This window comes from Canis lupus, chromosome 11, assembly GCF_048164855.1.
Source record: "Canis lupus baileyi chromosome 11, mCanLup2.hap1, whole genome shotgun sequence".
Lineage (NCBI taxonomy): Eukaryota > Metazoa > Chordata > Mammalia > Carnivora > Canidae > Canis > Canis lupus.
The window spans coordinates 46,518,668-46,540,767 of record NC_132848.1 but is presented as its reverse complement, the minus strand read 5'-3'; the positions used below and the strand labels follow the sequence as shown (position 1 = coordinate 46,540,767).

At 38.2% G+C, this 22,100-nt stretch overlaps 1 protein-coding gene and 1 pseudogene across 1 annotated transcript in view; both read right to left on the bottom strand.

Moving 5' to 3' along the window:
* Nucleotides 1–22,100, bottom strand: part of CRACDL (CRACD like) — a 79,703-nt gene that overhangs the window by 51,736 nt on the left and 5,867 nt on the right. The window contains exon 2 of the mRNA XM_072842673.1: nucleotides 8,591–8,670. Within this exon, the coding sequence (XP_072698774.1) occupies nucleotides 8,591–8,670 (80 nt within the window). The remainder of the gene's footprint in view (nucleotides 1–8,590; nucleotides 8,671–22,100) is intronic.
* Nucleotides 16,381–20,900, bottom strand: LOC140600476 (large ribosomal subunit protein eL19-like; annotated as a pseudogene).

Below are 22,100 nucleotides of genomic sequence, written 5' to 3'. Positions count from 1 at the left end.
CCTAGAGGAGAACACAGGCAACACCCTTTTTGAACTTGGCCACAGTAACTTCTTGCAAGATACATCCATGAAGGCAAAAGAAAAAAAAAAGCAATAATGAACTATTGGGACTTCATCAAGATAAGAAGCTTTTGCACAGCAAAGGATACAGTCAATAAAACTAAAAGACAACCTACAGAATGGGAGAAGATATTTGCAAATGACGTATCAGATAAAGGGCTAGTTTCCAAGATCTATAAAGAACTTCTTAAACTCAACACCAAAGAAACAATCCAATCATGAAATGGGCAAAAGACATGAAGAGAAATCTCACAGAGGAAGACACAGACATGGCCAACATGCACATGAGAAAATGCTCTGCATCACTTGCTATCAGGGAAATACAAATCAAGACCACAATGAGATACCACCTCACACCAGTGAGAATGGGGGAAATTAACAAGGCAGGAAACCACAAATGTTGGAGAGGATGCGGAGAAAAGGGAACCCTCTTACACTGTTGGTGGGAATGTGAACTGGTGCAGCCACTCTGGAAAACTGTGTGGAGGTTCCTCAAAGAGTTAAAAATAGACCTGCCCTACGACCCAGCAATTGCACTGTTGGGGATTTACCCCAAAGATTCAGATGCAATGAAATGCTGGGACACCTGCACCCCGATGTTTATAGCAGCAATGTCCACGATAGCCAAACTGTGGAAAGAGCCTCGGTGTCCATCAAAAGATGAATGGATAAAGAAGATGTGGTTTATGTATACAATGGAATATTACTCAGCCATTAGAAACGACAAATACCCACCATTTGCTTCAAAGTGGATGGAACTGGAGAAGGACAAACAGTGTATGTTCTCATTCATTTGGGGAATATAAATAATAGTGAAAGGGAATATAGGGGAAGGGAGAAGAAATGTGTAGGAAATATCAGAAAGGGAGACAGAACATAAAGACTCCTAACTCTGGGAAACGAACTGGGGGTGGTGGAAGGGGAGGCGGGTGGGGGGTGGGAGTGAGTGGGTGATGGGCACTGAGGGGGACACTTGACGGGATGAGCACTGGGTGTTATTCTGTATGTTGGTAAATTGAACAGCAATAAAAATTATTTTATTAAAAAAAAGAACAAGTCTACATCTTATATACTTTCTCTTAATATCCCTTTCTTGTTATCTTTTGCATTAGCTGACTTTTAAAATTTGTTTTTCCCACCTCGAGTTTGTAAACTATGCCTTTAATCTCTGTTTTTCAGTAATTACCCTAGAAATTATATTATGAATTCTATTATATTATGCATTCTTATACAAGGAACTCAGAATACTTTAATCCTATTTATATGCTCTATTGTTTTCATTCTTTAAAAAACTCAAAAGATATCCTTCCATGTTCATTTTTTAAAAAATATTTTATTTATTTATTCATGAGAAACAGAGACAGAGAGGTAGAGACACAGGCAGAGGGAGAAGCAGGTTCCACGCAGGGAGCCCAATGCGGGACTTGATCCCGGGTCTCCAGGATCATGCCCTGGGCCAAAGGCAGCACTAAACCGCTGAGCCACCCAGGCTGCCCTCCTTCCATGTTTATTTAGATGTATCTGCTTATTTCTCATTTTCCTTGTCATTCCTTCTTGTGTTCCAGACCTTCCATCTAGGACAATTCTCCTTTAGAATCTGCTTTGAGAGGATCTACTGATGACAAATTCAGTTTCTATTTGTCTAAAAATGCCTTTATATCTCCTTTATTCCTAAAGTACATTTTTCTAGGTATAAACTCTCTAGGTTGGCAGTTTTTTTTTTTCAGTAATACTGAAGAAGTTATTTCACTGTTTTGAGGTTTCTATTTTGCAGTAGAGAAAGAAGTCAGTCGTCAACTTCTGCTCCTTTGAAAGTCATATTTTTTTCTCAGACTAATTTTTCATTTTGTCTTTGATCTTCTATATTTTTACTCTATCTGGATTTCATTTTATCCTTCTTTGGGTTTATCTGATTTCTTAAATCTGTGGATGGGGTCATCTTTTTTTAAAATCAGTTCCAGAAAATTCCCTGCTACTCTCTCAAGACTGTGCTCATGTGTATATTATACTCTTTCATTTATCTCTAAGCACCTTCTCTTCTGTACTTCCCATCATTTTACCATTCTATGCTATATTCTATATACTTTCTTATGATTGATCTAACCTGAGCTGATATAATCTGCTGTTAAATTCATCCAATGAATTTCTAATTGAGACAATTATATATATTTCTAAAAAAATCCATTTGATGGTTTTCAAATCTAGTATATCATTTTTTTAAAAAACGTTATTCTAAAAATTACATAGTAAATTAGAAGGCGTGGGTGGCTCAGTCAGTTGAGCATCTGACTCTCGATTTCAGCTCAGGTCATGATCTCAATGTCGTATGATCAAGCCTCATGTCAGGCAAGGTGCTGGGCATGGAGCCTGCTTGGAATTCTCTCGCTCCCTCTCCCTCTTTAAAAAACATTTCAGGGGATCTCTGGGTGGCGCAGCGGTTTAGCGCCTGCCTTTGGCCCAGGGCGCGATCCTGAAGACCCGGGATCGAATCCCACATCGGGCTCCCGGTGCATGGAGCCTGCTTCTTCCTCTGCCTATGTCTCTGTCTCTCTCTCTCTCTCTCTGTGACTACCATAAATAAAAAAATGAAAAAATAAAAAATAAAAAGTAAATTAAAAAAAATAAAAAACATTTCATAGTAAAATTCACTTTTTTTTGGTACACACAGAGATGCATAATCACCTCAAGATACAGAACTATCTTCATGCTGCCATTTTGTAGCCAAACTGGTCCCATCTCTAACCTCTGGAAACCACAATTAGTGTCTCTGTTCCTATAGTTGTACCTTTTCCAGAATGTAATATAGATGAATTCATACAGTGGATTCTAGGTTTTGTCACTCAGCACAACGCATTTAGAGACTCATCCATGTCCTTATTCCATCAGTAGTTTGTTCCTTATTACTGCTGAGTACAGTTCCATTGTAGGGATATACTACTTTATTTAAACAATGAGCAAGTTGAAGGACATTTGGATTTGTTTCAATTTTTGGCAATATGAATAAAGTTGTTATAGAGTTCTTTTGGGGGGACAGAGGGAGAAATGTTTAGTACTTTTTCATGAGCTGATTTGCCATCTGTATATCTTCTGAGGTAAAGCATCTTTTAAAACCTTTGCTATTTTTTTATTCAAGTTGTTTGTTCTCCGTAAAGACTGCTAACTCTGGGAAACGAACTACGGGTGGTGGAAGGGGAGAAGGGCGGGGGGTGGGAGTGAATGGGTGACAGGCACTGGGGGTTATTCTGTATGTTAGTAAATTGAACACCAATAAAAAATAAATTAAAAAAAAAAGTTGTTTGTTCTCCTATTGTTGAATTTTGAGAGTTCTAAATACAAGTATCTTGTCAGGATGATTTACAAATATTTCCTCCAGCCTGTGACTTTTCATTTTAATAGGGTCTTTCACAGAGAAAAAGTTTTAAATTTTAATGAAGTCCAACTTTAGGACTGAGGTGTCCTACCTAAGAATTCTATGTAATTCTAGGTCATAAATATTTTGTTTTAAGATTTCATAGCGTTACATTTATGCTGTTGTTTGATGATGTTTTAAATTAATTTTTGATTCATCTGTGACATATAAGTCAAAGTTCTCTTTTTTCCCATAGGGATGTTCAATTTGTTCTAGCACCATTTGTTGAAAAGACAATCCTCTCTCCGTTGAGTCTCCATTGTTTTATCTTTGTCAAAGACCAATTGACCATATTTGTATGTATTGGTCTACTTTTTGGACTCTGTTTATCTCTACACATCCATCTTTCTGTCAGTACCAGATTTGGCTTCATTATTGTAGCTCTACAGTAAGTCTTGAAATCAGGTAATATGAGTCCTCCAATTTTGTTGTCAAAATTGTTTTCAATATTCTAGTTTTCTTGCTTTTTCATGTTAATTTTGGTGTCAGCTTGTCAATGCTGGCAAAATATCCTCCTGGGATTTTGATCACTTTATCTTTATTCCTCCTCCTCCTTCCCATCCCTGCCAGGTTATTTCAAAGCAAATTCCTCCCAGATACTATTATCCCTTCATCCGTATGGATTTGGCTTCTTCCTAAATAAAAAAGATCTTTGACTTGTCATGGAAATCAAATAAATGATCACTGGTCAATATTCTTGCTACAGAATACAATGTTCTTGTGTCTAGCTTTCCACAGCAGATGTATAAACAGCATATTCTACCCCACATGTACTAATACACCATTCTGCGGCCCAATTTGGGGAGAACTGACATTTTAGAACATGGAGTCTTCCAATCTGTAAACGTGGTTCTAGTCTATTCAGGCTGCTATAATAAAGTACCATAGACTGGGTGACTTATGAATAATAAATTCACTCCTCACTGCTCTGGAAGCTAGAAGTTTGAGGTCAGGGAACCAGCACAGTGGGGTTTTGGTGAGTGTTCTCTTACAGGCTGCTGACTGTAATTTCTTGATATGCCCTCACATGCCAGAAAGAAATCAAGTAGCTCTCTAGCCTCTTCTGCTAAGGGCACTAATTCCATTCATGAGCACTCCACCCTCATGACCTAATTATCTCCCAAAGGCCCTACCTCCTAATATTAAAACATGGTGGAGTTAGGACTTTAAGTATGAATTTTGTGGGAAGGGAGAGTCAAATATTCAGTCCATAACCCCTAATATATCATTCTTTGTTGATCTAGGACTTTCTTTAACCAACTCAGTTTTTTTTTTTTTTTGCATTTTTCATTTACAGATCCTGCATACATTTTGTTAGATATATACCAAAATATTTTTAAAATTTGTGCTATTGTAAATGGTACTTTAAAAAATTTAATTTTTCAATTGTTCATTGCTAGTTATAAATAAATACAACTGGTATTTGTATTTTGATCTTGTACCTTGCAGTCTTGCTTCACTTGCTTAAGAGATAGATCTAAGTACTTTTTTGATATATTGTATAATCCTGTCATCTGCAAAAAAAAGATAGTTTTATTTCTTCTGAATTTCACCTGTATCCTTTTTATTTCTCTCTCTTGCTTTTGAGCACAGGCTGGGAGCTAATGATATTTTTTATAGTTTCTGGTTCCTTCCAGGTATTTTCACTTTTTCTAATTATCATCAAACATACTGCGGACATTTGTTTTACAGCATATACTTGATAATTCTGTTATTTGATGCCTTTGTGCATCTGTTTCTCTTGTTTCTGCCGTGTATTAGTTTGCTAGGACTGCTATAACAAAGTACCATAAACCAAGCTGCTTAAACAACAAAGCTGTATTGTCTCTCAGTTCTGGAGGCTAAAAATCTGCGATCACGGCGTCGTTGGCATGGTTACTTCCTTCAAAGGGCTATCTATTCCATCTCCCCTAACTTCTGGTGGTTTGCTGGCAACTGTTGGCATTCCTTAGCTTGTAGATGCCATCACCCTGATCCGGCTGTATCTTCAAATGGTTTTCTCCCTGTATATGTGCGTGTGTCTATATTCCCCCTGTTGATTAGGAGCCCACCATACTCTAGCGTGACCTTCTCATAACTAATTACATCTGCAATGTAATTATTTTCCAAATTAGGTCCTATTCTGAGGCCCTGGGGGTTAGGACTTCAATATGTAACTTTGGGGGAGAAATAATTAAACCCATAACATGTTGGTTCTCATTCATGGTGCCCTACTGCTTTATATGCTTGGTTGTCACTGACTGTATGTTTGTCATGGAATTGAATAACATATTTTCCTTAATACTTTGAAGTCTAGATAGAAGGTATTTTTCTTTAGAGAAGATTGTTTGATGCTATAAAGTATCTACGGTCATATTCAGTCTATGAATATTATTAGTCAAGCTCAAGAGCAGAGATTCTCTAAATTACCCAAGTGATACAAACGCAAGCTACATATCTACAAAGGGTTGACTTACTCCTGGTTCACACTTACTCAGATTTTATTGCTTGTTGGGCCCCCAATTTATTGCCAGGAGGATCTACTATTAGATAGCCCACTTTGAACAGACCTGTACTTTGACATCTGACCCATTGCTTCATCTACCACTCCATAAAGATGTGAAAATAAAATTTCAAAATTTCCAAGATTGGTAAATGATCTGAGGGCAAAAGTGGCCTCTATGCCCATTTATCTCTCTATATTCCCATTTCTCTTTCAATTCTGGCCTTCTTATTTATTACTTTAAAAAATCTTTTCTTATCTGGAATTTTTAAATTGTTTTATTTAATTTTCTTTCATCATGGTAAGTGTAATCTTTCATCTCCATCCCCTATTTCCCCCATCCCTGCCACCTCCCCTCTGGTAACCATCAGTTTGTCCTCTATAGTTAAGAATATGTTTCTTGGTTTTTGTTTCCTTCTCTTTCTTTTTGCCCTTTGCTTGTTTTGTTTCTTAAATTCCACAAATGAGTGAGATCCTATGGTATTTGTCTTTCTCTGACTTATTTTGCTTAGCATTATACTTTCTAAAAGCTGTATCTATTTGCTGCAAATGGCAAGATTTCATTCTTTTTAATGATTAATTTTCACACACACACACACACATACACACACACACACATACACACCACTTCTTCTTTATCCATTCATCAATTGATGGACACTTGGGCTGTTCACTATTGCAAATAATGCTACAATAAACATAGGGGTGCATGTAACCCTTTGAATTAATGTTTTTGTATTTTGGGGGTAAATGCAAGTAGCATGATTCATAGATATTAGGGTAGTTCTACTTTTAATTTTTTGAGGAACCTCCCTACTGTTTTCCACAGTGGTTGTATCAGTTTGCATTCCCAACAGTGCACAAGGGTTCCTTTTTCTACAGTCTCACCAACACTTGTTTTTTATGGCTTTGATTTTAGCCATTCTGACAGGTGTGAGGTGATATCTCATTGTAGTTTTGATTTGTTATTTCCCTGATAAGTCATGTTTAGCACCTTTCCGTGTGTCTGTTGGCCATCTAGATGTCATCTTTGGAGAAATATCTGTTAATATCTTCTGTCCATTTTTAACTGGATTGTTTTTTGGGTATTGAGTTATATAAGTTCTTTATATATTTTGGATACTAACCCCTTATTGGCTATGTCATTTGCAAATATCTTCTCCCACTTGGTAGGTTGTCTTTTAGTTTTGTTGACTGTTTCCTTCACTGTGCAGCTTCATATTTTGATGTAGTCCCAATAGTTTATTTTTACTTTTATTTCCTTTGCCTTAGGAGACAAAACTAGAAAAATGTTGCTATGGCCAATGTCAGAGAAATCACTGCCTGAGCTCTCTTCAAGGATTTTTATGGTATCAGGTCTCACATTTTAATCATTTTGAGTTTATTTTTGTATATGGTAAAAGAAAGTAGTCTAATTTCATTCTTTTGCATGTGGCTGTCCGGTTTTTTCAACACCATTTGTTGCAGCTTATCTAGATTTTTAAATTTTAAATGGGAAGGGGTTGATTTGAATAATTTAGCTCATGACTGTATGGAGAAAAAGAATACTTAGTTTCTCTCTTTTTTAAAAACTGATACTTCATTTTTCTGTAAATATCCAAAAGTAGCATTCATGGAGGCTGTTCCAGACTAATGAAATACTTCTTCAAAGAGCATTTTCTTGCTTAAAGTCAGTAATAATTCATTATCCTGTGATATGAGAAATTTTGAAATTCTATTTTCTCTCAGGTTTAATTTTTAAAACTTTACCTTATATTTGGGCTTATTTGGTGTCTAACAAAATGTGACAGAGGAGAAGTAGTTATAATATGAGATAATAAGGTAAATCTATCTTTATGAAATAGAATCTTTAATGAAATTAGTATCTGAAGCTAAGGGTTAGCATCTGGGATTAAATACTATTAGAAGTTTTTCTCCCTGAACTATATCAAAGGAAATCATGACTAGCATTTTCACTTTCAACAAGATAGCGTTGGAGACTTTTGTTACCAAAACAAGGGGAGTATAAATGGCTAATCTAGGAAAAAGGTACATTGTGGGAAGATTAATGTTTTTTAATGCCAATTTAACAACTTTATCAAGACACAAATAACAATCTACAGATGACAGTGAACCAATCACGTAACTGGGTAACTCTTAGAACATTGTGATGAGTCATGGGCCTGGAATTTAGCTCAGGAAGGGTATAATAAAGGTCTCTGAAGGAGAATAAGAGCCATAAAAGAGAGAGATCAAAGGCTCTGTCTTGATAATATTATTTCTTCTGCATGATCAGACTATCTCATACTTTTCTCAACCTCCTACTGATCCTATGGGTGTTCTTGGGTGATAAATGATTCCATTGTATTGTTACTCCTTTGTTTTCCAGTCAACCAAAACATAGGGACAGATTTACCTCCAGGAATGAGGAAAATGACTTTAAAACCCCCTATGTTTGACAGCAAAGCAAAGGAGCACTGCCTTCAGTGGCCTTGAACAATCTGGATGTGCTCTCTCATTACAGTATGAAGGGCATGGGAGTACTTGAACACTCTGAACTGAACCCCTACCCTCCACACATACAAGAGCAAAGGCTTGGCTCCCCTTGCCCCACAACCCGATATGGGCTCTTCCCAGAGCAGGGGAAGTGAGAGCCTTACCTGTGCTGTCCTCTCCAAGGCCTTCTGCAGCTTCTCGAAGCTTAATGTCCATCACCCTTGTGGAAATCATGTTCAGCTCACTAAAATCAGATGGAAATTCATGTTAAAAGGGACATGCTTAACAGAAGTTAACAATGAGGAAAATGGTTTTGATGACTGCTTTTTGCCCACAACTTTACCTGCACACACCCCACCAAAGACAGATTCCAGGGCAGAATACAGGGCAGTACAGGCCAAAAACAGGTGCACAGCTCAAGATCAGTAACCACAGAGGCACTTATCTAATCACTGACCAGAGCAATTTCATGGAAAACAGTCAACTGGAACAAATGCTTCACTTTACCCAAGGCAGATTTGTTTCCTTTCTTTTAAAAAAGCTTTTTCAGAAATTATGTTTTTCTCATGGGTAAAATAAAGGAGGTTAAGAATACACTTATCATGATGAGCATTGAGCAATATACAGAAATGCTGAATCATTACATTGTACACCTGAAACCGATATCTCACTGTATGTTCATTATTTTTCTCTTGTTCACTGTAGAAAAGTCCAGAAGATACAGAGAATGAAAATCTACCCCAAATCCAACCTTAACCAAGGATATCCACAATTAATGTTTTAACCTCCTTCCAATATCTTTGTCTATGCAGCTGTTTGTGTGTACATGCACACATACAACTTATTAGAAGATTGACTTATCGATTTTCTTAGTTATATCACATCATTAAAATTCTTCATAAGTATTGCTGTGGTGGCTATAGTTTGATATATAGCTGCCACATCATTAATCTACCCTGAGTTCCTTTCTGAACTTTTTATTATGAAAAATCTCAGATACAAAAATACAGAGAATATACAATGAACTTAACATACTGTCCTCTTTGTTTTATTTTTGTACCTTCTCCCCCTCCCACTCTCACAAGGTCATTTCAAAGCAAACCACCCTAGATACCATTATCATCTCATCCATAGAGTCCCATGGTTTCTTCCTAAACTAAAAAGCCAGGATTCTTCATGGAAATCAAATTCAAGCTGTGTCCCTGCCTCCCACAGTTGACTTTAAAACAGTGTCTTTTCCTCTACATATACTAACTCACTATTTATATGGAAAGCTATTTATTACTGGCAGTTACTATGAATCCTCAGACTTTGAAAGAGGGTTCTGGTATCCAATTACCCAATTAACATTTACTAATTGTATACAGCACATAATGGGATATAATGGAAGAAATACAAAGAAAATATTTAACAGAGGAAAGGGATTGTCAGTCTTTGCCAGAGTTGGGTCTAACATTTAAGTCTTTAATATTAACATCAATATATCCATCTTCCAATTAGCCAATTCCTGAAAAGGTGAACAAAGCTTTACTGGTTTTTTAGTTTGTATATAATTTGGCTTCATAAAAATATCTGGTCAACAGAATGATCCACATGATCATCTCAACTGATGCACAAAAATTATCTGACAAAATTCAATACGCTTTCATGATAAAAACATTAAAAAACCTCTAGGAATAGAAGGAAATTCAACATAATAAAGGCCACATATGACAAACCCAGAGTGAATATCATCCTCAACAATGAAAAACTGAAAGCTTTTCCTTGAAGAGCAGGAATAAGACAAGGGTGTCTGCTTTCACCACTTCTATTCAACAGAGTACTAGAAGTCTTAGCCAGAGAAATTAGGCAAGAAAAAGAAATAGAAAGCACCCAAATTGAAAAGGAAGAAGTAAAGTTACTGCTGTTTGCAGATGACATGATCTTACATGTAGAAAACCCTAAAGATCCTCCTTAATACAAAAGAACTGTTAGAAGGGAACCCTGTGTGGCTCATGGTTGAGCATCTGCCTTCAGCTCAGGGCTGATCCTGGAGTCCCAGGATCGAGTCCCACATCGGGCTCCCTACATGGAGTCTGCTTCTCTCTCTGCCTATGTCTCTGCCTCTCTCTGTGTCTTTCATGAATAAATAAAATCTTAAACAAAAAACTGTTAGAACAAATAAATGAATTCAGCAAGTTGCAGGACACAAAATGAACATACAAAGATCAGTTTTTCTATACACAATCTGAAAGGAAATTAAGAAAAATGATTTAATTTATAATAACACCAAAAAGAACAAAATGTTCATAAATACTTTACCCAGAGATGAAATACTTGTATATGAAAACTATAAAATGTTACTGAAAGAAATTAAAGATAAGAAAAAATGGAAAGACCTCTTATGTTCATGGACTGAAAGACTTATTATTATGATGTCCTCCAAACAATGTACAGATTCAGGGAAATCCCTGTCAAAATCCCTGATCCCTTTGTGTCTTGCTGTTCTGTGATACTGTGGTGGGGACAAGTGGAGGTAGCTACCAGGGCATTTGAAAGAAGAGGCAACAGAGAAGGAAAAGCAGGAAATGTAAGAAGCAAGGAGAGTCAAAATAGTAAGGGATGGTTAACAGTGACCAACTATTACCCTGGGTACAATGCTTAAGGCTGTCACTGAACTAGAAAGTACAAGTACAAAAAAAAAAAAGAAAGAAAGAAAGAAAAGAAAAAAGAAAGTACAAGTGCAAGAGCTTCTACTGCTTGAATTTGGAGTCAACCACAACAATTGCAATTAACTATCAAGCATGTAGTGTATTATCTGAGTTACCTCATTTAATCCCCAGGAATCTTTAGTATTCACATTTTGGGACTGAGAACATATAATATTTACTGCCTCAGAGTAGCCAAGCAGAGACACCAAACTGTATACTCATGTTGACTGTACACCTAGCATGGATAGGCACTTTTGAGGCCTGGGACATAGTGATAGATGAGACTGACATGCTCCTTGCCTCTTGCAGGTGCTGACCCAGTAAAGGGAAGAGTCCTGAGCTGTCCTCAGAGGGGCTTAAGGGATGCTGGTAAATCCAAAGGACATGAATCTCCCACTGAAATGACTCTGCCGGGCAGCCCGGGTGGCTCGGCGCTTTAGCACCGCCTTCAGCCCAGGGTGTGATCCTGGAGACCCGGGATTGAGTCCCACATCGGGCTCCCTGCATGGAGCCTGCTTCTCCCTCTGCCTGTGTCTCTGCCTCTCTCTCTGTGTGTCTCATGAATAAATAAATAAATAAATAAATAAATAAATAAAATACTGTTAGTTATATAAAAAAAAAAATGAAATGACTCTGCCTGTCAAGCAGCCCTTGTGCAGGAACATGCCAGAGCTCAGAGACCAAAGAGGCCCCAGGAGAACATCCACTGGGGTTGCCAGAGAATCTTAGTTTAGGAGAAAGGGGCTTGAGGCTATCATTATTTATCTACTATCACTCTTGAGAAGTCATGATTGTGCAGGTCTATATGAGACAGTGTGTGCACAAGCCCCCATGGGTTTGGGTATAGAAGGGTGGAGTTGAGTGTGGAGGAGATCTACTTGCTGACACTTGCTTCTGCCTGGCTTGAATGGTGTGGCTGTGATGAGGTCATGTAAGGCAGCAGGTTCAGGAACAGGTGGGGGGGGGGGGGGAGGCCCAAGAATGGCCCAGTTCTCACCTTGCTATACGGCACATCCTGGTGGGGCCAGATGCACAGAGCACCACCAGATGCCAAGGCTGCTATGGACTCACACACGGAGGCTAAAGTCACCCTACAGATGAAGGGATCACATGGGAATCGGGCTCACCTTACATGAGAAGTTTTAAAACCTGCTCATATTTTCTGTTCTAAGTATCTTCATACCAATAAGAGTGCAATATGGTGCAGAGGGAAAGGACAAAGCCTGGGACATCAGGCAGACCTGGGGTTGAAGCCTCACCACCCCCAACACACACACCAGTGCTGAGCCTCAATATACAAAATGGGAATAATAATACTTTAATAATAATAAAAATAAATAATAAAATAATAATAAAATAATAATACTTTACTTAAATGGACTGAGAACACAGCACACAGAAACATTTGCTGAGAACAGCTATCAGTTTCCATAGCTTGTTCCTCATTGCGTGCTTATACGTGTCTCTGCATAAACAAAAACAAGAGCGTACACAACCAGCACATCCTGGTAGCAGGTGAGTTTGATTCTGTCTCATGAAGACAGTCTCCTTCTGCAAGCAGCTCACTTTACAGCCAATGTTACCAGTCAAAGATCAAGACATATGGATTCCCAGAGGCCCCCTGTGCTTCCCAATGTCCTGCAGCCTGAAGGGCCTTGTAGAGCAAGGTAAATCAAACCACTGCCAGGTAACCGATGAGACCACACTCCAGGCCATCCAGGAATGTCCTCTGTGGAGGACCACAGAGACCATCCCCTTCACTTAGACTCTCCAGGGAAAATACTCCACAGCTGTTACCATGGAATGTCTTCTCTACTGGGCCCAAGGACTTGCCCTTCTAAACACATGTTCTCCCACCCCCAGTAAGAATCAAAGACAAGTCAGAAGAAAGAAAACCATAATGAGAAAGCAATGTGGCAAACACGTCATAACTCCTGGCACCCCTTTTGCTTGAATTCAAAGTCAAAGTTCACCCCAATGCCCCCTCAACCAGCATTCTGCCCTCTAGCACCACCACTCCAACCCCTGTTGTTCTGACAGCTCAAGCCTAAGTAAAGGAAAATTTATTCTTCCAATCTAGACCTGAGGGGGCCTCTTCAGGGGTTCTCACCGATTTAAAAGAGGACTGAGCCTCCAGCCCCCTCTGTAGTTCACAGCACCCATCAGTGTGATCTGGGTACGTAGATCCAGTGGAGTTCTGTTGGGTCTGATCCACTCCCTCCCTCTGAACCCTAACTGCAACCACAGGCTTCTTCCCGGTTTATGGGAGAATTTCATCATTAGTCGCAGCTTATACTGAAAAATTCTACAAAACTTTATTCATTTGAAGAACGAGAATAGATTTTAATATGGTATTTTAAAGGTTCTAATCCACTATATTTACCTATACAAGGCAAAGAAAAATATCTGTAACTTGATTGCATAACCTGAGCACATAATTATGTAGGAAAGTCTTAGTGTTCATCCCTACAGACCTGCCAAATCCACAACACCCTCCAGGCCATGTTCAGATCCCTGCGGTATTCTTTCTCAGCCCTTGTACCTTTTTTTGCACAATGTCCACCAATGCTGTCAACAAGAATTGTTTATAAGATGCCTGCTTAGCATTTCCTTCTCTTCCAAGACGGCAGGCTGTGCCTGTTATGTCTATTGCTCTCCTACCAGCACCCAGGACAGTGCCTGGAGCAAGGAACTGAACATAACACAGGAACAAGATAGCTGAGCAAAGGAGAGAGGCTCTGCAGATGACAGACAGGTTCCAAGAGAATGAAAAGCAGTAAGTCATCCAGTTCCACAAATGGATCTACTTTTACAATCCAATTTAAGACTGAGGAAATCCTCCATGGAATTACTGACACCTGACTTTGTAAAAAATAAATAATCTTTATCATGACCCCTCTTGGTTGAGGGAGAACTGAAGGAAATTGTTTGTTTGTTGTTGTTGTTTTTTTACAGAGCAACACGACTTTGAAAAGATTAAAAACAGAGGTAAATTTGGTTCAAGTGATGGTACTTCAGTGAGGCCAAATCTATGTATGTTTCTCTTCTGCTTTTTCCAGTGCCTGTGACTACTTGGTACAGAGTCATCAGTCTTGGAGAAAGCTGACTCTACCTTTGCCTGTGTGGTTACACCTGAGATTCTCAGGGTGAGTGGTGACAATTATGATTAAGTAACTTTTAAGAAAATTAAAAGCCAATGATCACAGATCTATATATGCAGTTTATGCTGTTAAAAGCAAATAAAAATGAATCCGAATACCAATGTGCCAGATCATCTGAAAATCCTAGAGCCATTCCCAAATATCTGCCTTAAATATATCATCTAATCACTGGAGTTTTTTTTTACTTTTCAGTGTCCTGAAAATTAGAAAACACTGAGAAAGACTTCAGAGTCTTAGAGGTCGTTTTTCTTCCTAGATGATGCAAAAACAAATATAAAATTCAACAACAGTTGAAGATTTCAATACCCTGCTTCCAATGATTGACAGAACTAAGCAGAATATCAAAAAGGATATAAAAGATTTGAAGAACATTAACCAACTAGATCTAATAGAAATCTATAGAACCTCCCAACTCAACAACAGAATAAACAGCCTTCTCAAGTGCACATGGGAGATTCTACAGGATAGACAACTAGGCCATAAAAGCCCAAATTGATTTAAAAGACTTGAAATTACAGAAAGTATGTTTTCTGACAACCATGGAGTGAAATCAGAATGAGAAGATTTGAAAAAGTCACAAATATGTGGAAAGTAAATAATATGATAATAAATAATCAATGAACTGGCTATCTTAATGTCAGAGGAAAAAAGGATTTTAAGAGAAAACTGTTACCAGATATAAGTAGAGTCATTCTGTAATGATAAATTGGTAAATCCATCAGGAAGATAGAATAGTTATAAATAGGTATGCACCTAAAACCAGGGCCTCAATATACATGAAGCAAAAATTGATAAGAGAGACAATTCAAAGATACTACTGGCAACTTCAATAATTGGGGAACTTCACTTTCAAAAATGGATAGAACAAATAGAAATTCAACAATTATGTAAAAGACTTGAACACTATATAGATCAATTAGAATATATATATATTATATATATAATATATGTACCCTATTCAATAACAAAATACAAAGCTGCCTTATCTGCATATAGAACATTACCCCTGAAACTATATGGTAGGTCATAAAACAAGACTCAACAAATTTAAAATGAATTAATTCAAATAAAGCATATTCCTCAACCACAATGGAAGTAAATTAGAAATCAACAGCGCAAGTAATTTGGGAAAATTTACAAATATGCAGAAATTATACATTGCACTACTATATAACCAATCACGTCAAAGAGAAACTATAACATATTTTGAGACGCATAAAAACAAAAACAGAACATACCAAGACCTGTGAGATACAATTAAAACACTGCCTAAAGGAATTTATAGCTATAAACATCTATGTAAGAAAGATTTTAAACCAGTATCATAACTTTCCTCCACATGAAACTAGAAAAAAAGAGCAAACTAAACAGAAAGCAAACAGAGGAAAGAACATAATAAATATTAGAGCAAAAATTAATGAAATATAGAATAGGAAAACATTTTGAAAATCAATGAAACAAAAGCTGGTTCTTTAGAGATCAATGAATTTGATAGACCTTCAGCTAAACTTAATAAAAGGGGAAAAGACTAAAATTATTAAACCAAAAATGAAAGAGCATCACTACAGATATTATAGAAATAAAAAGGATAAAGGAATATTATAAAATGATTATATTCCCCGAAAATAGGTAACTTAGATGAAATGGACAAATCCTTAGAAAGACCAAAACCACTGAACTTGAAACAGTAAGAAATGGAAAATCTGACTACACTTAAAATAAGAAAAGGGATTGAATTAGTCACTTAAAATTTCCCATAAAGAAAAGCCCAGGCCTAGATATCTTCATTCTTACATTCTATAAAACACTTAAAGAAGAATTAAAAGCAACTTTCCTTTTGCAAACTGTTCTCCAAAAATATAAAAAAGGGTAACAACTGGGATCCCTGGGTGGCGCAGCGGTTTGGCGCCTGCCTTTGGCCCAGGGCGCGATCCTGGAGACCCGAGATCGAATCCCACGTCGGGCTCCCGGTGCATGGAGCCTGCTTCTCCCTCTGCCTATGTCTCTGCCTCCCTCTCTCTCTCTCTGTGACTATCATAAATAAATAAAATTTAAAAAAAAAAAAAAGGGTAACAACTCCCAATTCATTCTATGAGGCCACTATTATCCTGAAAGGCAAACCAGACAAAGACATCACAATAGAAGAAAACTACAGACTGATATCACCTATGAATATAAACATAAAAATTCCTGAGACAATACTAGTCAAATCCAGCAAGTATAAAAGTGAGATTTATTCTAGGAATGTGGGTTGGTTTAATATTTGAAAATCAATTTACTTAATGGGTGATCCTTGGCATAGAGAGAGCCTACAGTAATTGAAAAAATAAAAACAAAAACAAATCCCAGCAAATCCTGAAGAAGAGAGAGAATCTGATTTCCAGAGTTACCATATTATTAGATTCACATATCCAGTTTTTTAATCTATCCCTTAAAAAAGACATAAAGCATAGGTACCAGACAAAGACTTTAAAACAAGTGACTTAAAGATACTCAACTAAAGAAAGATGTGGAGAGGGCAGTCTGGGTGGGTGGCTCAGCAGTTTAGCGCCGCCTTCAGCCCAGGGCCTGATCCTGGAGACCTGGGATCGAGTCCCACATCAGGCTCCCTGCGTGGAGCCTGCTTCTCCCTCTGCCTGTGTCTCTGTCTCTCTCTCTCCTGTTTCTCATGAATGAATAAATAAAAAGCCTTTAAAAAAAAAGAGAAAGATGTGGAGAAAGTCAATTAAACAATGTATGAACAAAATGGACATATCAATAAAGGAGAAAACTTAAAAAGAAAGATAAATTCTGGAGCTGAGAAGTATAGTAACTGAAAGAGTCACTAGAGGGATTCAAAGGCAGATTTCAGCAGGCAGAAGAAAGAATTAGAAACTTTGAAGATAAGTCAACAGAAATAACTGAGTCTGAGGAACAAAAAAAGAAAAGATTGAAGTAAAGTGAACAGAGCATAAGAGTACCACCAAATAGACAAATATATGCATTGTGCGAGTCCCAGAAAAAGGAGAGGGAAAAAGAAGCAGAGAGATTATCTAAAGATAGAGACTCCAAAGTCCCCAAATTTCATGAAAGACATGAATATATAAACATCCAAGGAGGTAATGAACTCCAAGTAGGATGAACTCAAAAATACCCACATTCACATACATTATAATTAAACTGTTGAAGGCCGAAGACAAAAAGAATCATGAAAGCAGGAAGAGAGAAGTAAGTCATCACATGCTAGAGATTCTCCACAAAGCAGATTTCTCTCAGAAACTCTAGAGGGCAGAAGGCAGTGGGCTGATAAAGTCAGAGCGCTAAAAGGAAAAAATGTCAACCAAGAACCTTGTATGTGGCAAAACTGTCCTTCAAAAGGGAAGGATAAGCTATCTCCAGATAAACAAAATCTGAGTTTATTGCCACCAGACCTGCCCTGCAAGAAATACTTGTTCAAGGGTGTCCTGCAGGTTGAATGAAAGGGCACTAGACAGTAATCTGAAGCCATATGAAGAAACACCTTAGTAAATGTACACACATGGGTGCATGGGTTTGTAATTCTATTTTTTGTTTTCTAGATGATTTAAGAGACTAATATCTTTTCTTGGCAGATAAAATTTGTTTCATTGAATGATCGATCTATGTAACTGCCAAGGCCACTATGTAGAGACAGAAGAGGCGGAGCTTTAACTCTTGGCCTCCTTCTCCTTGGACAGAGTCACAATTTCCTCCTTCCTGGTCTGGAGCCACTCTAGGCACTTACTTACATGCTTTCTTGGACTTAGACCTGCAGGCGTCGGCCTGGTCAGCCAGAAGGTTCTTGTGAGCCTTATCTGACTTCAGCTTACGGATGTGTTCCATGAGAATCTGTTTATTTTTCAACATGCTACCTTTACTTTCAGATATAGGTTGTGATACATGTGGTGGTCAATCTTCCTAGATTCACAGTATCCTCTGAGCAGCCAGCACAGAATTCTCATCCTCCTCATCCAGGTTACCTTCTTGGTCATCTGAGTGCTGTCAGTACTCTTTCACTTCTCTATGCCCATATGCCTGCCTTTCCTATGGGGCCAAAATGTTTCTCTGCCATTCAGCCCAGGAATGGATAGTCACACGCTCCCAGATGATCAGCCCATCTTTAATCAGCTTCCAGAATTGCTGGTGGGAGTTGGCATTGGCAATTACATTGGTCTCATGGAGATCTAACCAGACCTTCTTTTTGCCATAATGGAGGACACCAGAGGCAAGCCTCTTCTAAAGCCTGAACGTACTTATAGCAGTGGCCACAGTGGTGAAAAAGAACTCGAGGCTAACACATTACTAATTTATTTTTATTTTCATTTTTCTAAGAGAAATAACCTACTTCTTTATTCTTTAAATCCTTTTTATTTTAAGCAGACTTCCACACTCAACCTGGGGGTCAAGCTTGTGACCTTGAAATCAAGAGTCCCATGCTCTACTGACTGAGTCAGCCAGGTACCCCTGCTTTTTAAAAAAGCAATGAGGGGGATCCCTGGGTGGCTCAGTGGTTTGGCACCTGCCTTTGGCCCAGGGAGTGACCTTGGAGTCCCGGGATTGAGTCCCGCATCACGCTCCCTGCATGGAGCCTGCTTCTCCCTCTGCCTGTGTCTCCATCTCTCTCTCAGTCTCTCTCTGTGTCTCTTATGAATAAATAAATAAACTCTTTTTAAAAAGTGAAAAAAAATAATAAAAAAGCAATGAGTAGTCTAAGAGCCAGCAGTGTTGTAGCTTTGGTTTGTAACTCTGCATTTTGTTTTCTACACTATATAAGAGACTGATGTATTTTTAAAGATTATTAGTTTATTTTTTGGACACACAATGTATAAAGATGTTATTCTGTGACATCAACAACTGAAATGAATGGAGACAGACATGTAAGAGGACTGGGGTGTTACTGAAGTTAAGATGGTATAAATTCAAATTAAAGTGTTAGGATGTTAAGTGTTATTCCCATGGGAACCACAAGGAATATAGCTATGGAGTAAGTACAAAAGGAAAGGAGAAAGGAACTGAAACATTTCACTACCAAAAAATCAACTAAACACAAAAGAAATGCATGAAATTAGAGATAAAATAAATCTATAAGGTTTAGAAAAAATAGCAAAATGACAGAAGAAAGTTTTTCCTTATCAGTCTTAAAAGGAAGCCAATTCTGAAATAAGCTACAACATGATGAACCTTGAGGACATTATGCTAAGTGAAATAAACCAATCATGAAAAGACAAATGCTGTATGATTCTACTACTTAGAAGAATCAAAATCATAGAGACATAAAGTAGAATGGTGGTTTGCAGGGGCTAGGGGAAGCCATAATAGGGAGTGACTGCTTAATGGGAATAGACTTTCTGTTTTGCAAGATGAAAAGCATTCTGGAGATGGAAAGTGGGGATGGTTGCATGACAATAAAAATGTACTTAATCCCACTGAACTGTACCCTTAAAAATGGTTACGATGATTTTCTGTGGTGTGTATTTTATAACAAGAAAAAATGAAAAAAGTGCACACAAAAACTTGCACACCAATGTTCATAGCAGCATTACTTATAATAAAAAAAGTAGAAATAACCTATATGTTCATGAATTGATGACCAAATTAAAAATGTGGTATAGGGGCACCTGGGTGGCTCAGTGGTTGAGCATCTGCCTTGGGCTCAGGGCATGATCCCAGGGTCTTGGGATGGAGTTCCACTGCCTACATCTCTGCCTCTCTCTCTGTGTCTCTCATGAATAAATACATAAAACATCTTTTTAAAAATGTGGTATATACATACAATGGACTATTATTCAGCCATATAAAGGAATGAAGTATTATTCATGCTGCAACATGGATCAACCTTGAACACACTATGCTAGGTGAAAGAAGCCAACACAAAAGACTATAACCTCTACGAAATATCCAGAATAGGCAAATCCCTAGAGATGGAAAGTAGATTAGCATTTGCCTAGGGCTGGGGAATGGGGTGCTGAGGGAAGAGAAGTGGAGTGGAAAGTGACTGCTAATGGGCACAAGGTTCCTTTTGGGTGAGATGAGTATGTTCTAAAATTAGATTATGCTCACAGTTGCACAACTCTATAAATACCCTAAAACCTGTAGACAGTGCATTTTAAACAGGTGAAGTTTATGGTACATGGATTATATGTCAGTACAGCTTCTGGGGGAAAAAAGTGTTACCAGAAAAAAAAAGGGTAAAATAAAGAGCTTTTCAGAAAAGGTGACATGAAATGTTTGTCTCCAGCAATCCCAAACTAAAACAAATATTAAAGGAAGAAGGATATGATCTCAGATGGAAGCTTTGGAGATGTGGGTAGGAATGGAGAACAATATACATGTAGGTAAATCTAAGCGTGGACAAGAAGGGTAGGCGGCCTGGATTTCAGCCAGAGGCCCTGTGCACAAATGGCATAAATGTGTGCCCTGACTCTACTTTCCCTTCCCACAATGTTCCATTTCCTTCCAGCCTGGGGCCTTTGCAGATGCTGTTCCCTCTGCTTGAACATGCTCTTCCCTGCCCTCATGCCCTCCTTTTTCTTATTAACTCCTACTTATCCTCAATTCTGCTTCCTCAAGAAGACTGATATGCCCCTTCAGGATGACCCAGGACTTCCCACAACATACCTGTTCATGGCACTTGCCAATTTTAATCATATCTGTGTTTGCATGATTCTCTGATCCAGTTCTGCTTTGTAGATTTAAACCTGCTTACAATCCCTATACATTTAATCAATTTTTCCTTTTTGTGGGGAAAAAGACAAAAATAAATTGTGACTTAACTATTGTTCTCTAGTGAGTCACACCAGAATCTGCCTGTACCTTTTTTAGAAAAATAAATTTCACATTACTGAGGCAAATGCAATGTGTAATGCTCGCAAAGTTCCTGTGAGAAATCTCTCTTCAAAAATTGTGGCAACTTAGTGATTCACGATAGATATTATTATCCTCCAGAGCAGAGGACTTGACCACTGTACCCACCCCAAAGTGACAGGGGTGTCAAGGCTGGAATCATCACAGCCATTTCTCTGACACCTAGATGTGTGTGTGCAAAACCTTCTTTGTCTAACTGTCAGAAAGGACAAAGAGGAGAAAGAGATCCACTTTGACATTTGGGAGAAAAGAAAGCCAAGAGGCCTTATAAGCAAAGGGCTGAAACCAGAGAACTCAGATACTGAGTCACAGTGCTTTGACTAGAACAAAAGGGAAGAATGAAGGAACATACGGGGTGGTCAGTTTTGAAGCTTCCAGTATCCTGTAATTGTTTATCTTATGAAAAAATAAAATTAAGCTTGGCCTAGAGAAGCAAGTCATCCTGTATCGAAACATGAAGACTAACTCCTTGAGGATAGAGAATGTGCACCAGCATGGTACTGCCATACAAGGTGCTCAGAAATGTTGATGAGTGGATGAATGGATGCATGAACCAAAGGCACTTATAACACTTGCTAGCCAAAAGAATCACCTCCTGATAAAAATGAAACAGCATCCACTACTCAGTCAATTCCCAAGGCCACTTAGCTAAACTATGTCACGTTTCTTCAGCCTGAGTTCTGCTTGCCCACTATCTTCCTTTAGACATGACTTAGGGACACCCATGCAGAGCTAAAGTTCAATGGCCCTCAGGAGTGAAGGAATACCAGTGCAGAGGACCTTCCTGCTCCAGATGCCTTGCTCCCATCGTCAGGCTTCCCTTTGGCTATGGCCTGCTCAAGAACAGTGAGGGATTCCACAAAGAATGGGGCTGTGGGCCACAATTCACTGGGCTGTTTCTTTGCAAAGATATGATGAGTTTCGTTCATACAAACTCAATCATCCACGAGATAAACAGCACA